General features: G+C 42.3%; 1 protein-coding gene across 1 annotated transcript in view; it reads right to left on the reverse strand.

The window, feature by feature from the left end:
• snd1 (staphylococcal nuclease and tudor domain containing 1) overlaps window positions 1–13739 on the reverse strand; it is a 209714-nt gene extending 195975 nt beyond the window's left edge. Inside the window, exons 1-5 of the mRNA XM_069671242.1 lie at window positions 13549–13739; window positions 10823–10972; window positions 9719–9839; window positions 8256–8337; window positions 1584–1744 (exon numbers count right to left, since the gene is read on the reverse strand). Of these exons, the coding sequence (XP_069527343.1) occupies window positions 1584–1744; window positions 8256–8337; window positions 9719–9839; window positions 10823–10972; window positions 13549–13623 (589 nt within the window). The 5' untranslated portion in view covers window positions 13624–13739. The remainder of the gene's footprint in view (window positions 1–1583; window positions 1745–8255; window positions 8338–9718; window positions 9840–10822; window positions 10973–13548) is intronic.

Raw genomic sequence — 13739 nt, forward strand, 5'->3', positions numbered from 1 at the left:
CAGCATAATACCCCCTCTTTAAATAACTTGTATACATGTTTTTATAGAAAAGCTTTTTTCCCTCTGGGATACCTTCAAAAACAGACTGACTCATATTCTGGATTTTACAGTACATTAATCTCAAGAGTGTAGAGTGAGGAAGAGTAGAGTCGCATGTTTTACCTTTTTGAGCATTGAACTGCATGACACTCGCTGAATTTAAAATAATACCGCCTGCCATGTGCCAAAAAACAAACATTTTCTCTATGAGGAGTGTGGAGTGGAGTGTGCTCTCCGCTTAAAGTGATACTCCACCTCAAATCTTTATTTAACACTTCTGACTGTGGGCTTAAAAAGCGGCTGAAGTGGCTTCCTCAGAAGAAGAGTCACCCTGAATTAATGTTGGATACAAAACATTTGAGTTTTCACAACAGAAAACAACACAAAATGTCAACTGAGCATCTGAATCACGATACATCTCTTTAAAAGACTCCTTCAGTGTCGAGCTGTTGCTGTCTACACTGTGACTGACTGACTGACGGTACTTTCAGAGCCATAGAGAGAGAGAGTTGCGACATCGCGCTGGCTGATCATGGAGCATATTGGACCTCTACTGACGCGACTCTCTGTCTACATGGCTCTGGATACTTTATTCGGGGAACAGGCAGGACTGCTCCCCCGCTTCCCTCACCTACGTCCGCAGCAAAAAGCGCACATTGCCCTGATGCGGTCAGCCACATACTAGGTTTTGACCTCGTCCTGTTTGAATGCTTTCACCCTCCTCCATTCTGAAACCAGCACAAAACTCGAGCTGACCAAAACCGCTGTTCTGTGGGAAGAAGGAAACAACATCTCCTTCCTGAAATATTGTTTGTCACCTTTCAAACCTACAAAGGTAAGAACTCAAAAGGCAGCCATTAGGCTGCAGACAAGGTCAATCTATTCTAAAAGCTTTGATGTGTTTTTCAACCAAAAATCACATCGCCCAAAAGTTGCCCCTGACCTTTAAAGCACTTTTTTTCTAAAGTACAGAATTTGAGTCACCTCTATAAAAGGAATTTCACACCTAAATGGTATTTTTATGGCTCTCCTTGGTCTCTGTGTGCCTTCTTTCTGTGTCCAACTTGTGTGCATTCACAGTCGTACGTGTTTCAGCATGATCCGACGACAGACGAAATTGGTATTCAGCTTTTCAGCCGCAGCAACTCAATGCACATTTAAAGCTCTCCGGCTGGATTGCTGCCTCCAATTTTAAAACAACCTTAACTGCGGCTCATGAATGGCGAGAACAAGAAATAAAAGAATGAAAAAAAAAGCCTCCCCCTCTTCATTTTCCCATTCAATTAAAGAGAAGTGAAATGAGCTGAGCCACTGCTGGCGGCAGTCGCCTGGAAATGAATTGAGTGGCACATTACACCTCGGGTTGGGTCAGAGATGAGAGAGCGGAGGAATGAGCTGGTAAAGTGGTGTTACATGCCCTGAAGAGGATGTTTAGAACTAAATATCTGCCGCTGAAAAATATGACTTTTACGGATAAATAGGGGATTATGTATGAATGTCAGTGCCATGTTTCGTTGTATCTGAGGCCCAGCTTTCTTCATTACCGTTGATTGGTTTCTGGTGCAAGGAGTCGACAAAGTTGCGGGGATTCTCTATGGTGTACTTCAGGTCACGGATGGTGTGTGAACCGCCGCCCTCGCTCCACATGCCCTTCTTGGAAGCCTTGGACTGGTCCTCCAAGTCACAGAGTCTGGCCTGGTCTGGGCTGTTTACACACACACAAAAAGGAAAGACACAAAAAAATACATTTCAAACTTTTGACAACTCTTGCAGCGATGTAATCAATATGTTTGTCTTTGAAAATCTAGTGGATAAAAGTTGGTTGTGCAGCCTTTTTTCTGCATGCTTCACACTTCAATGCATTTGCAGTCTTTTGAGCATGGCACAACTATTTTCCCTCTCTCTCCAGGCCGTCTTCCTTTGGAAGAACTTGCATGCAGCAACTGTTTGAAGGCTGAAATCTTAAAGGGCCAGTTCACCGTTTTTCAACCTCGGTCCTATCATGCTATTAAGGGGAGCTGACCTGCGTATTTCGGATTCTGTACCGCTCTGAGCCGTTGCCTGCAGCGGAAACAGTAGTATTTTACTCCTGCGTCTCTCACTGGGCCGTTCCTTTCAGAGGGAGGGGCGCAATGCACGCTGGGTGTTGCACAAACAGCTTGTGGTTTTGCACAGTCTACATTCTTACAACTTTCTCCACAGCTCATATTGTTGCTTCTATAGATTAGAGAACACCAGCTTTTCCAGGGACGAATTGCTCCTTTAAGATGGATTCAGTTCATCTGATTGAATTTGAACAAACTGGGTCATTTAAAAATGTATTCTACAGCATAAAATAAGACACCGAAATGACACTTTATTAAATTGACCTCGATTAATTTAGTAGCATGAAACCTGCAGCTGAGTGAGGCTGATATTCAAACTTTCAAACACAGCTTTGAAAAATAAACTGTTAAAGAACTGCTGCTCTAAATCTGTTACAGCACATCTATACATCTGTAACTATCAGAGGGTCTCGAGTGCCGTAAAACTCCCGTGACAGGCTGCTTGAGATATGAATATGCAAAATGCAACAACACCATTAGCTCAGCTTGTTAACAAGTTGCAATTAATTTCACACGAGTCATTCGCCGAGTGAACCTAACAAGCAGAAAGCTTTTGATTCTCTCGCAACCCTTGTTAGCTTTAGCATGTTTTAATTGCTCTTAATCAGGCTGTGTGAACACACGAGCTACGCTAAAGCCTTTTAACAGGCAGATATTAGCATTACAAGAGCAACAACAGGTTGTAGCAGATATGGAAGTATTTTAAAGAGGGGGTATTACATTTTAACACATATATATAATGTTACAATGTTGGATGTCCAGACTAAACATGGGTGAAGTTTAAAATCTGTAGGTGAAAGTATGTTGGAGTTATCCCCAGGCTTCTCAGCTCAGTCTGCAGGCTGCTGTGAACGCCAGGTTTCAGACAGCGGGCTTTCGAGGGCTGGCCAATCAGAGGAAAGCGGGCTTGTAGGGGCGGGGTTTCTTAAAGGGACAGCGCTGACTTAGTCGCTTCAGGCAGAGGCTGTTTGAAGGCCTCACCAGTGTGAGAAAAAAATTTTTTTACCTGTAAATTATGCTAAGCTACTCCACAGGTATCACAGAGTGAAAGATGAAGCTTGAAATTAGCATAATACTTCATGTTGGGCAACAGTTGAGGTGCAACCAAACTGTCACCGCTTGTTACCTTCAGCGCCTACAACAAGCGCTCATTAAAAAGCATAGCGATGTGCAAGTACGGCTTTGGTGAGGCTCCAACTTTGTTGAGGTAAGTGCCTCCTAAAGTGCTGTTCCTAACAAACTGCACTGATGTTTTAGTGGCAACCATCTGACCACCACATTATAAGAGCTTGAGGAAAAAAACATATCAGAGCATTTTGTGAAGAGACAATAACCCTGTTTGACTGCTCCTTCAAAAGCAACCACGCAGCTGGCTACAAACGCCACAATTAATTCCATGCTGGCTCTCCAAATTGCCCAGCCTTAATGCTTTTTGAGGGCCCTTGTACAACTTTAATTATTTATAACTTCAAATGGCCAACAGGCTTTTGTTTTTCCAAAAAAGCGAATGCTGCCCGATTGATATGGAAGTGGCGATAGTGACTGGAGAGGCAACAAAGCGGGTCTCAATTAAAATGCCACACACATGTAGCCTTTCCTCCAGCTGCGTGTTCCTAATTGGGCTTCTGGACTCGTGCCCAAAAGCCGTCGAGCTCCCCTTCTACTCTTGTTCAGCCGCTAACTTCAAATTGAATCCAAACAGTTTCTTGCTTACCGAGCAACAACAGCGAAACTTTCTGTAACAAGTCCATTCTGCTTAAGCTACTTAGATTTCAAAGCGCTAAACAGGAAGAGAAAGCTACAAAGATAAAGGAGCGAGGGAAAAAGCAACAATGCAATCAAGGAAGGCAGACGTTGTAGAGCCACAGGAATAAATGGAAAGCAACTCCCCAGCAGAGATTGGTAAAGATAGCTTCATGTGTGGAGGCAGATGATAGTGAACTTATCCATGTCTGCAAATAGAGCGGCTTCTTTTTTAGGTCAGCGACTCCTTCCTACCAACACATTGCTTCAAATCAAAACAGATATTGACGGGTAAGAAAGTGCAATACTGAGCAAGAGCGCTGAAAAAACAAAAGAGCCGAGGGAAAGAGAAACTTTCCAATTCCCTTCTATTTGAACACGCTGTAGGCTACGTCTTTCATCTCAATAAGGCTCCCTAGTGGAACCAGAAATACTCTAAAAAGACACAAAATGTTGAACCCTAGCACGCCTCTTACAGCGCAGTGTTGTACAGTTTGAAGAGGGTGTAGGTTCCCCAGTGTGCTCGACTGGAAGGCTTCCACTCCTAGCGAGCGGTGATGCCCAAATGATCACAGTTCATCCCTCAGACATAAACACCCATCCACCAGCACTCCTCCGTGGCTCGCGTTGAAAAGGAGCAACGGGGGGGTTATAAAGCACAGTTGGACGTCATGTTAATGTAGCTCCCCTGCTTTGGTGGGTGGGAGGTGTATAAACCAATGAGTCAAACCCCCTGCCTGGAGTTCTTCAAAAAAGGGAAGGTGTAAGGCCGTGAAATGTGAGCCAGCCAGTCCGGCGGAGTCATCCGAGGACAGGATGTTTTTAAAGATAAGCAGCCTGACTGAGTGACGGAGACAAGAGACGCAGGGCTGAGTGGAGGAGATTGATGAATGTGTCTGTATCAATCACTGCATGGCTCGGCACCAAGGACAGAATTTGTTATGCCTGATCAAAGTTAAAGTGAAACTCAGTCGTATGATGAAGCTGCAGACAGTAAACAAAACAGTCATCTGTGTGATTTGAATTGGTTTAAATCTGGCTGACGAGGACAGCTGCGATATGTGGGGAATAAAACTTGATGGAACTTTTAAATTATACGTTTAAGAACTACTGCTAGGCTGTATCTGTGCAACTTGCCGATTTTATATCTGGAAATCTTATTTAAATTTGTCTTGCAAAGTTTTTTGGGAGGATTTTTGGAGATCAATTCTCAGCCTGAGCAGAGTGAAAATTTCATCTTATTTTCTAAAACAGAAGTCGACAAAGCTTTCCTTTTAGGACGGGAGCCAGGCCCAGCCCTCGGGATGTTTCTTGCTACCTTTTTTTTTCCACCATTACATTCTGTTAGCCTATACCGTGAGTCTTCACAAGATTATAACGACCACTCCCAACTCGAGGCCGTTTGGTCTCAGAAGCCCAAAAATCCATTTTTTGAAAGACTACATGATGTCCTAGCACATATGAAGGTACTGCAATCGCATAAATAGTCTTACAGGTGTTAAATTTGGCAGGAAGTGTCCTGAACAAAGTAAGATTTAGGGGCTTGCTGTCCTTGCATTTTGAAAAAATTACCCACAACATATTCAAAAAGACAAATTCTCATCAGAAATGCTGATTATTTAGCACATTTTATTCAAATTCACTGTCTCACAAAAAACTGATTTGAGCCCAAGATGATCTTTCCATCTTCAGAATTACTCTCGCCGTGACCAAAATGCTTCATTGTACCTCAAATCAGAAAGAACAGAATTGTCAGTTACCAACCTTCCAGATGAGCGAAAGCATGTCTCTTGTATCTAGCATCATTTTCATCTGTACTGCTGCTACTGCTATCTGCCGTTCAGAACATAAACACTGAATACTATAGTTGGGGCCAGAACTGACGTTTAAAATTGTCATAAATCGCAATATATTTTATAGCAATATTCAGTAAAATGTTTCTAATAATATTAAATAATAATATCCAATGATATAGTAGCGTGACTGTTTTCAGTGTTTTTTCCACACATCACACATCTGCTGTGAGTGACGGGGACAAACGCTTTAATAAAGGCATCTATTAATTGAGAAAGCCGTTTGTCTTCTGACATCACCTCCAGAAGACTTTTCATTTTAACATTGGTGGGACAACTTTTTTAATTTACTTTTTTTTCCAGCAAGATTTAAAATCTGATTATTCATGTCATTATGTCTCGTAGTAGTCTCGGATTGAGGACAGTGTTATGTCTCTGCTTCACCTGCACTCTCTCTACCTTGTGAAGGAATTGTGAATGAGACGCATGAACTGAACTGTCGACTGGAGTCCTTGTTTACAATGACAGACAGTGTGATTGCTGCCTCATGCACGACTCCTCCACAGGTTGAAAGTGCAACAGTAACACATCATATATTCAATTTTGGACAAAAACATTGGTAGGGACAATTCAGTCATCTCTGTACCCTACCATCCCTACCCCATACCCTTGTACTCACTGCATGCACACATGCAATGCTGTCCATATGCACAAGGGAGAATCTAAACTTAATTTAATACATTTACGCTGCCCTTCTCTTTACTGGAGCTGCTGCGGCAGCATAAAACGATGACACAGGGGGATTACTATCTCACTGTACAATGACTATTTAAAATCGGAGATTACACAACCAGTAACAGGAAGTAAGTAATACAGTAAAAAAAAAAAAAAATTTTAATATCAAAGAAGCGCGTTTGGTGATGAAATGACTTCATGCGTGCGGGAACAATTTGATGATTGGTCAAATTTGCAGAAAAGTTGCAGCAATTGACACAATTTTGCGCAAACTTCCTGGGGGGATAGAGTTATGTATCGCAATACTGTTTCATTGGGCCTTGCGTGATTCCCACCCCAAGTGTTCAAAACACATGATCGTTACATTCTTCCTCATTAAGCTCAAATTAGACAAACTGCAACTCGTGGAGGAATTGTGGCCTAAATAATTATGGCAGAAGTCCAGTGTAGTAAAGGCAGAAGATATTCAGAGGCTGAATACATAACAGGACAGAAGGGAGCTTTGAAACGAGTGCTGTGTTCTGTATGAGAGAGTGTAAGTGTCTGCGTGTTCATTCTAGCTCTAATAAATAAATGAAAACCAGCCCCCAAACGACTGTGCCCCCAGCCCGCTGCGCTGCACTGCTCCGCAAAGCCCCGGCCCCTTAAATCTGTGAACTGGCTGACAGTCCCCCCCCCAAACCGCAGTGAGCTGCTTCTTCACATTTAACTGCACTGTCCGAAGCAATCATCATTATAATCGCCACCATAATTATGATCACATCATTGTTAGTGTAGCCGCTCACGAGGGGTGATGATATTGGAGGCTAGTGCACGGATGGAAAAACTACAGCCTGAAGTCCTCTCTGAGTAATGGGCCTCCCCTTTGGCCAAACGATGCCCGCTTACACTTAAAGCATCATTTACATTAGCGCCTGTTCTGGGCCATTGCACAGGATGCTTTAAATGGGTCATTAGTGGCAAAATATTCACATCATCATCTCTGTTCATGTTGGAAGATACAAATGTAGCAGCATGAGTCAAATTGCTTGTAATGTGTGTAATGTGCAAACACTGCCACTGGGGGGGATATACAGCACTTTGTCTTACAGAGCTGGGTGTGTGTGAGTGTATTTAGGGGATTACAGCCTGGGGGCAATGTGGCAGAAAAGGGCTTCAGAGGGGACATTGTTGTAGCAGCAGGGTAATGCTGCCACCATCTGGGACTCTGTGGCTCCATCTCAATTCTCCGCAGTGTACCAGTTGAGGGCTTTATGTACATCTCCCTGCAGATTTACCAGCGATGTGCTGCTATAAGCTTAAGCAAGCAGATGATTACATCACGTTTGCCAAAAGTGATTTCTGCCTCTTTCTGTGAGACAAAGAGCAGAGCTTCAAAGTGAAACCAGCTTTGACGTGCATACATTACTTCGACCACACTGACTGAGCAAACAGTTTTGGAGGGAAAGCATGTATGAGAACAGTCTGTTGTGTAACTCCACTCGAGGTCAGTCAGGCCTGTGTAACCGATTATGCATCATAACAAATATACTTAATAGAATCGGATGCGTAATAATAACACACCCCAAAGGGAAACTATGACACATGGTGGAATCCCAGAGTAATGTGATCTAAATGCATTTCCTTTGAAAATCAAAATGCAGACAGGAACAGAATGAAGCTTTTTCCAACATGAGTAGCAGTTTTATGCTAATGTTGCTAATGAGCGTTTCACATCAAGACTATAAAAAAAAAAAAAAAAAAAGACAGATTTAGGCATGTGCAAAAGTTTCATCCCATTGAGCCTGCATGAGACGAACAAACAGTAACATTACAGGTAGCACAGAAGCAAATAACTCACTTGTTCCCTCGGATTCCTTCCCTGCGGACTGTGGCGAAGCCCTCGTTCACCAAAGACTCGGCAATGTTCTCGCCTGTTGTGTCTGAAAACGAGAGGGCAGGAAAGAAACCATCAGCCACTTCAGGAAAAAAAAAATAGAGCCCATTATATTTTGTCGGTTAAAATTACACAGCAGTTAGTTCAGGTCAGGTAACTTGATTGCAAAAGAAGCGACCGTGAGCGCTGATATTGTGGATAAGGGGGACATTTTACTATACAAAATGACTTTTTGCAGGTGGGTCTTTTTTACGGTCGACTGCAAGCAATTGTCTGTTAAAATTGCAGCAAATAAGCTGGCTGCAGGCACAAGTTCCCTGAAACTCTGCAGCACTGTGCCACCGTCAAACTACTTGGAAAATCAGGTATTTAAGACATAATAACTGTAACTGTTGAGTGATCTTCCTCCAACATGATACTGCTCTATTCTACAAAAAAGCGGTGTAACAAATTCAGAGTTTTTTATGTGATTTTTAATGTACTCAGTGTTTCCACCGGTTTTATCACTGGGCCTGTTGTTTAGGAGAAAATGAGACCTCGGTGGATGATTTGGACATGGCACAAACCCTGTGAATAATAAACACAGCAGGGTCATTTAGAGACATGGTTTGTAAAGTTTACGGCCTGCCATGCTGTTGCTCCGGCCTTGATCGGTTTAAAATGACGCAGCTAAAAAATGAAATCGCAGAGATTCATTCAATATAATGCTCGTTGACTGACAATAATCCAAGTTGTTAACTTTTAAGGGGCAACCCTAGAAAAAAACACTGTTAAAGCGGGTAAAGGCACATTTATGGAACATGATATCTTAAAGGAGCAGTTCGCCTTTAGAAAAAGTCAAAGCTGGTGTTCTCTGTAATCAATAGAAGCAATAATATTTGAAATTTGCGCCATTGTTGTGGAGAAAGTTGAACAAACAGCTAGTGGTTCTGCCCATTCTACATTCCTACAACACCCAGCGTGCATTGCAGCCCTCCCTCTGAAAGGAACGGCCCAGTGAGAGACGCTGGAGTGAAATACTGCCGTTTTCGCTGCAGGCAATGTCTCAGAGCGGTACAGAATACGACGAGGATGTACACGGTGGATTGTCTAAAAAATCTTCAGGTCTGCAGTCTACATTTCAAACCTGACGATTTTGAACGAGACATGACATCGGAGGCGTGCGTCCTAGATTGAGGAAGTGTAGTTTAGCAAGCTCCCTGGCCTCCGCCAGGTGACGTGTTTCACGTCGTCTGGTGGAGGTTTTCCAGGGCCCATTGGAGAAGCAGATAGCACCCTCCAAAGGCACAGAGCGAAACTGGATTATTTTTCTACCATAATGGCATTAGCTCCCCATAATAGCATGACAGCGCTGAGGTTAAAAATCGGCAAACTGGCCCTTTAAGACATTGTTCAGAGCTGTGTTGTTTTAGTGACATTCCACTCACCTCGTCCTAGGTAGACTATGCCGTACTCTCTGCCCAAAACCGTCTTGATTTCCACAGTGAAGCAGACTTCTTTGCCGATTAGCTTCTTTCGCAGGAACTCTCTGGCTTGAAAGGCCCATGGCTGCAATACAGACAGGAATATCAATGCACAGCTTTATAGGGACAACTAATCAAGATGCATTTTGACAAACATAAACCTTCTTTTTAAAGCAAATTTTTGTTATTATGCGACAAAATTACAGCGGTTAAATTAGCAGTCCCACTCGCAGCCCTTTGCCACATGTCTTCCCCCATTCTCTCTTACCCCGTTTCCAACACTATCCACTGTCCTCTCTATAAATGAAGGCATACAAAGACCATAAAATAATCTTTTAAGAAAACAAAAAATTAAAGGCTGTGGCCCCACTGAAGGTTGTTTCCTTTTGGCTCCTCCCAGCGACTGGTAAAAAACAACAACCCACATTAATATTGACAATACAAGCCACTATACACAATAATTAGAATGAATTAGCATGCTATACAAAACTGCAAAAAACTTTTTAAAGCCCTTTTATTTGGTCAAACTACCTCTTAATGCTTAAATTGATTTTTCATTCTTTTATTTTTGTCTGATGAAAGAATAAAAGGCATGACAACGTGTCAGCTGGAGATACATTCAAAAAAACAACGCTGAAATTAAATATAAAGCAGATATTTCAATGTTGCAACCTTCAGAAAATAATGTATTTTTACTGGCAGCAGTGCAGACAGCAGTTATCTGTGGCTGTGCGATAATAACTACAAAGGCATCATGAGAAAATGTCTAATTACTATTTAGAATTAAGTGTCTATATTTGAGCTATACCATTATTTATACAGTCTGGCATGGGTGAACCAATTCAAACACAATTCTGTTGCAACAACTCAATGGATAGAGGGGAGACAAAACTCCCAAAGCAAATCTTCCCACAACAGTAAAAACAAAGACACACACACACACACATCAGCGTTCACCCACAAACAGTAATATCACAGTGTGTGCTGCAGGGCTGCTAAGCAGGACCTTGCTCTGCCTTTGCCAAACACACAAATACAAACAAACACAATTGGGATAGAGCTGCTCACCTCATCGGGGGTGTCCTTGGTGTCGGGCTGGGCCTGAGCTGCTCTGCGGGCCATGGCCCCGGCTCGGATATTACTGAGATTGATCTGGCGCTCCGGGGGTGGGCCACCTCGAGGCTGGCCCCGGACAATGATGGCGCAGCCTGACAAGACCTGCAGGGACGACAATGAAGACTGTTAATTGGAGAAGATCAGCGGTAAAAAAGTATTGGCAACGGTTTAATTCAGCAAAGCAAAAAAGGTTGTTCTTGCTTTTTAGGATGTGTTCGTCACAAAAAAGCATTATGCAATTCAAAGGTCACAAGCCAACAAAACTTCAGACACCTGTGGGGAGGGGAGGACTTAGTGGTAGCTTTCAGTTTCTATTCTCAGACTAAACATGCAGTACAGTGTATTCAGTTAACTGTTGCATTTGATTTGCAGTAAGTGTCCATCAGTTAAGCACTATGATATCAGTATATCAGTTTGAACTGTAAGGAAAACATCAATTAAGTAAATAACATCCACTGTCATGTGTGGGAAGCTGTGTGGATGCAAATCAGCTGCCTGTTTACAAAATAACAACACAAAGATGTTCCTAGAAAGACTATTACAGAGCTAGAAAGCAACTTCAGCCACATGTTGCCATAGTGACAGCGTGTCATTCAAACGCAAGGTGAGATCACCTGACCTGATAACGCAGCTAAATACAGGAAAAAAAAAAACAGATAACCTACTCTTGGGTTTGACAACCATGGCATGTACACGAATCTGAGCAAACACCTTTTATCTGTGGACTCTCCAGTGTGTCTGCAGGGAGCATCACCCGGGGCTGTTGATCTAAGATGTGAGCTAGATAAAGTCTTTCATCAAATCACCACCGATCCCCACTGTCTGACTCAGTCCCGCCTAGTATAGGCTATGCTGAGGGGTAGCTGTAATTTTAATACACTGATCGGGCAGGGGGGGGAAAGAGACGCTACCCCCCTTCTCTGTTTACAAAAGGGCCAAGTTCCACTTTTGGCCTTGCATGACTCCCTGACCACCTTAAGGCACAAGAGATATCTCCTTTAGATAAAGGGCATCAATGGAAGTTTCTGCTATATCAGTAAATCAGGTTTACTGAGTACATTTCCTCACAAACTACTCGCACTGTAATGTACTACGCATGATGTTGTTATTATTCCTTCACAAAACCACCAATTCCTTTGGTAATAAACCCACAACAGTGTATCTAACTCATAACACATCCCCTTCTCAAGGGAGAACACCTAAGCTCACCTCATTAGCACTGTTCTAAAAACAACCCCTCTTCGAACACCTGGAAATTAGTGTTATTATGCATTGAGCTTTACATAAAGTAGCTAAATGGTAATTAGGAGCATGAGTAAGACACACTTTTTCTTACTAATCCTTACATTTAAAACAACTTTACAAGATACCTCTGAATGTACATCATAGTTTACAGTAGGGCTGGGAGATATGACAATATATAGTGTCAAAACAATATGGAAATTCACAAAACCAGCGGCTATTTTGAATGTACTAATTACTTTTTAAATTACCAGAAAGCATGCTATATCGTGATATAGTATTTTGGCCATATCGCCCAGCCCTACTTTACAAGATACCTCTGAGTGTCGTTTACAGTAGTTGTCTTTTAAGGTGAACTGACCACCTCATACAGGTCAATCTATGCACCTACCTGGAGCATAAGCTAAGAAAGCCTGCTAACTTTATCTAAATGTGTAAAAGTGAACTTGCCCTTAGAACAAAGCGCCTGGCATAACGTTAAATCAAAGAAGGTGAAGTAACATGTGGACTAAGTGAGACACCACACAACTAAGATAAATGGGAGATTATAGGGGCAAGGAAAGCTTCAGCTACGTGTCAGTTTCCCGTGGTTGGTTTCAACCGGCACACTGAGGAAACGCTCCGTCTGTGACTTTAAGGGTCAGAACGCAGCTAGACTACTTCAAGGTCTCGAGTACTAGAATTCATAACGGCTACTTAAAGGCTGGAATATTAATCACTGACATTTATCGTAAACGCTGAGAAGGACAAATATGATACGATATGGGAAGAAGCTTTACAGATAATTAGCTGGTAGTATGAATTAAACTGTGACTTATAATAATAATGGAAAACTAAATTTGCATAAAACATTTCAACTCCGTGTTCAGCAGCTCCACTGACCACGAACTTTGTTCACACAAGTCAACACTTGCTGGACAGTAAACGCTAGCTAGCTAACAGTTAGCTGACCGTTAGCTGACCGTTAGCTGGGAAACTAAACATCTGTTAACGTTACAACTTACGAAATGACATTATTTTCGAATTCTAAAATTAGTTCGCGTTAATAAAATGTATCTCATCACAGTAAATTTTTAACAGCTCAGTGTTTTTTAATACACTTTAAATTTCTTCAGTAACTTAGAGCTAACTAGCAAGGTAGCAAACATGTGCTAACGTCAATTGACTTCAGCTTATTAGCAGGCTAGCAAATTCAGTTGCTAATGTTAGCTGACATGCTGCCGCTGCCAGGTGAGCTGAACGTTTGTGACAGTTGTTATTAACATAATACCAACACTTGCATTTAACACACAATTGTACTTATATAGTCTAATAAGTTCAATTAAAGTTGTACGATAGCAGACAGTTAGTTTAGCCTTCTTAGCCCTTTAAAGCTAACTAGCTGTATCCCTACTCTCACGTAGTAGGCTCACATATTCACATGTCAGGATTCCTACCATTTTCACAATCCCTCTTTGCAGAGGAGCAGCCTGAGCAGGGGCTGTCTGAGCTGGTGCCGATACAGATGCCATGTCCACCGGTTAGAGATATAACGCCGTTGAGGGGTGACCAGGTAAGGGAGCTGGGACTGTGAAGTAAGTGACTGTTCTACTGAAAGCCAAGAGAAAAAGGCTGAACACCGATCAAC

This window comes from Semicossyphus pulcher, unplaced genomic scaffold (assembly GCF_022749685.1).
Source record: "Semicossyphus pulcher isolate SPU_LCO1_2020_fin unplaced genomic scaffold, fSemPul1.0.p SCAF_20, whole genome shotgun sequence".
In the NCBI taxonomy this organism is placed as follows: Eukaryota; Metazoa; Chordata; class Actinopteri; order Labriformes; family Labridae; genus Semicossyphus; species Semicossyphus pulcher.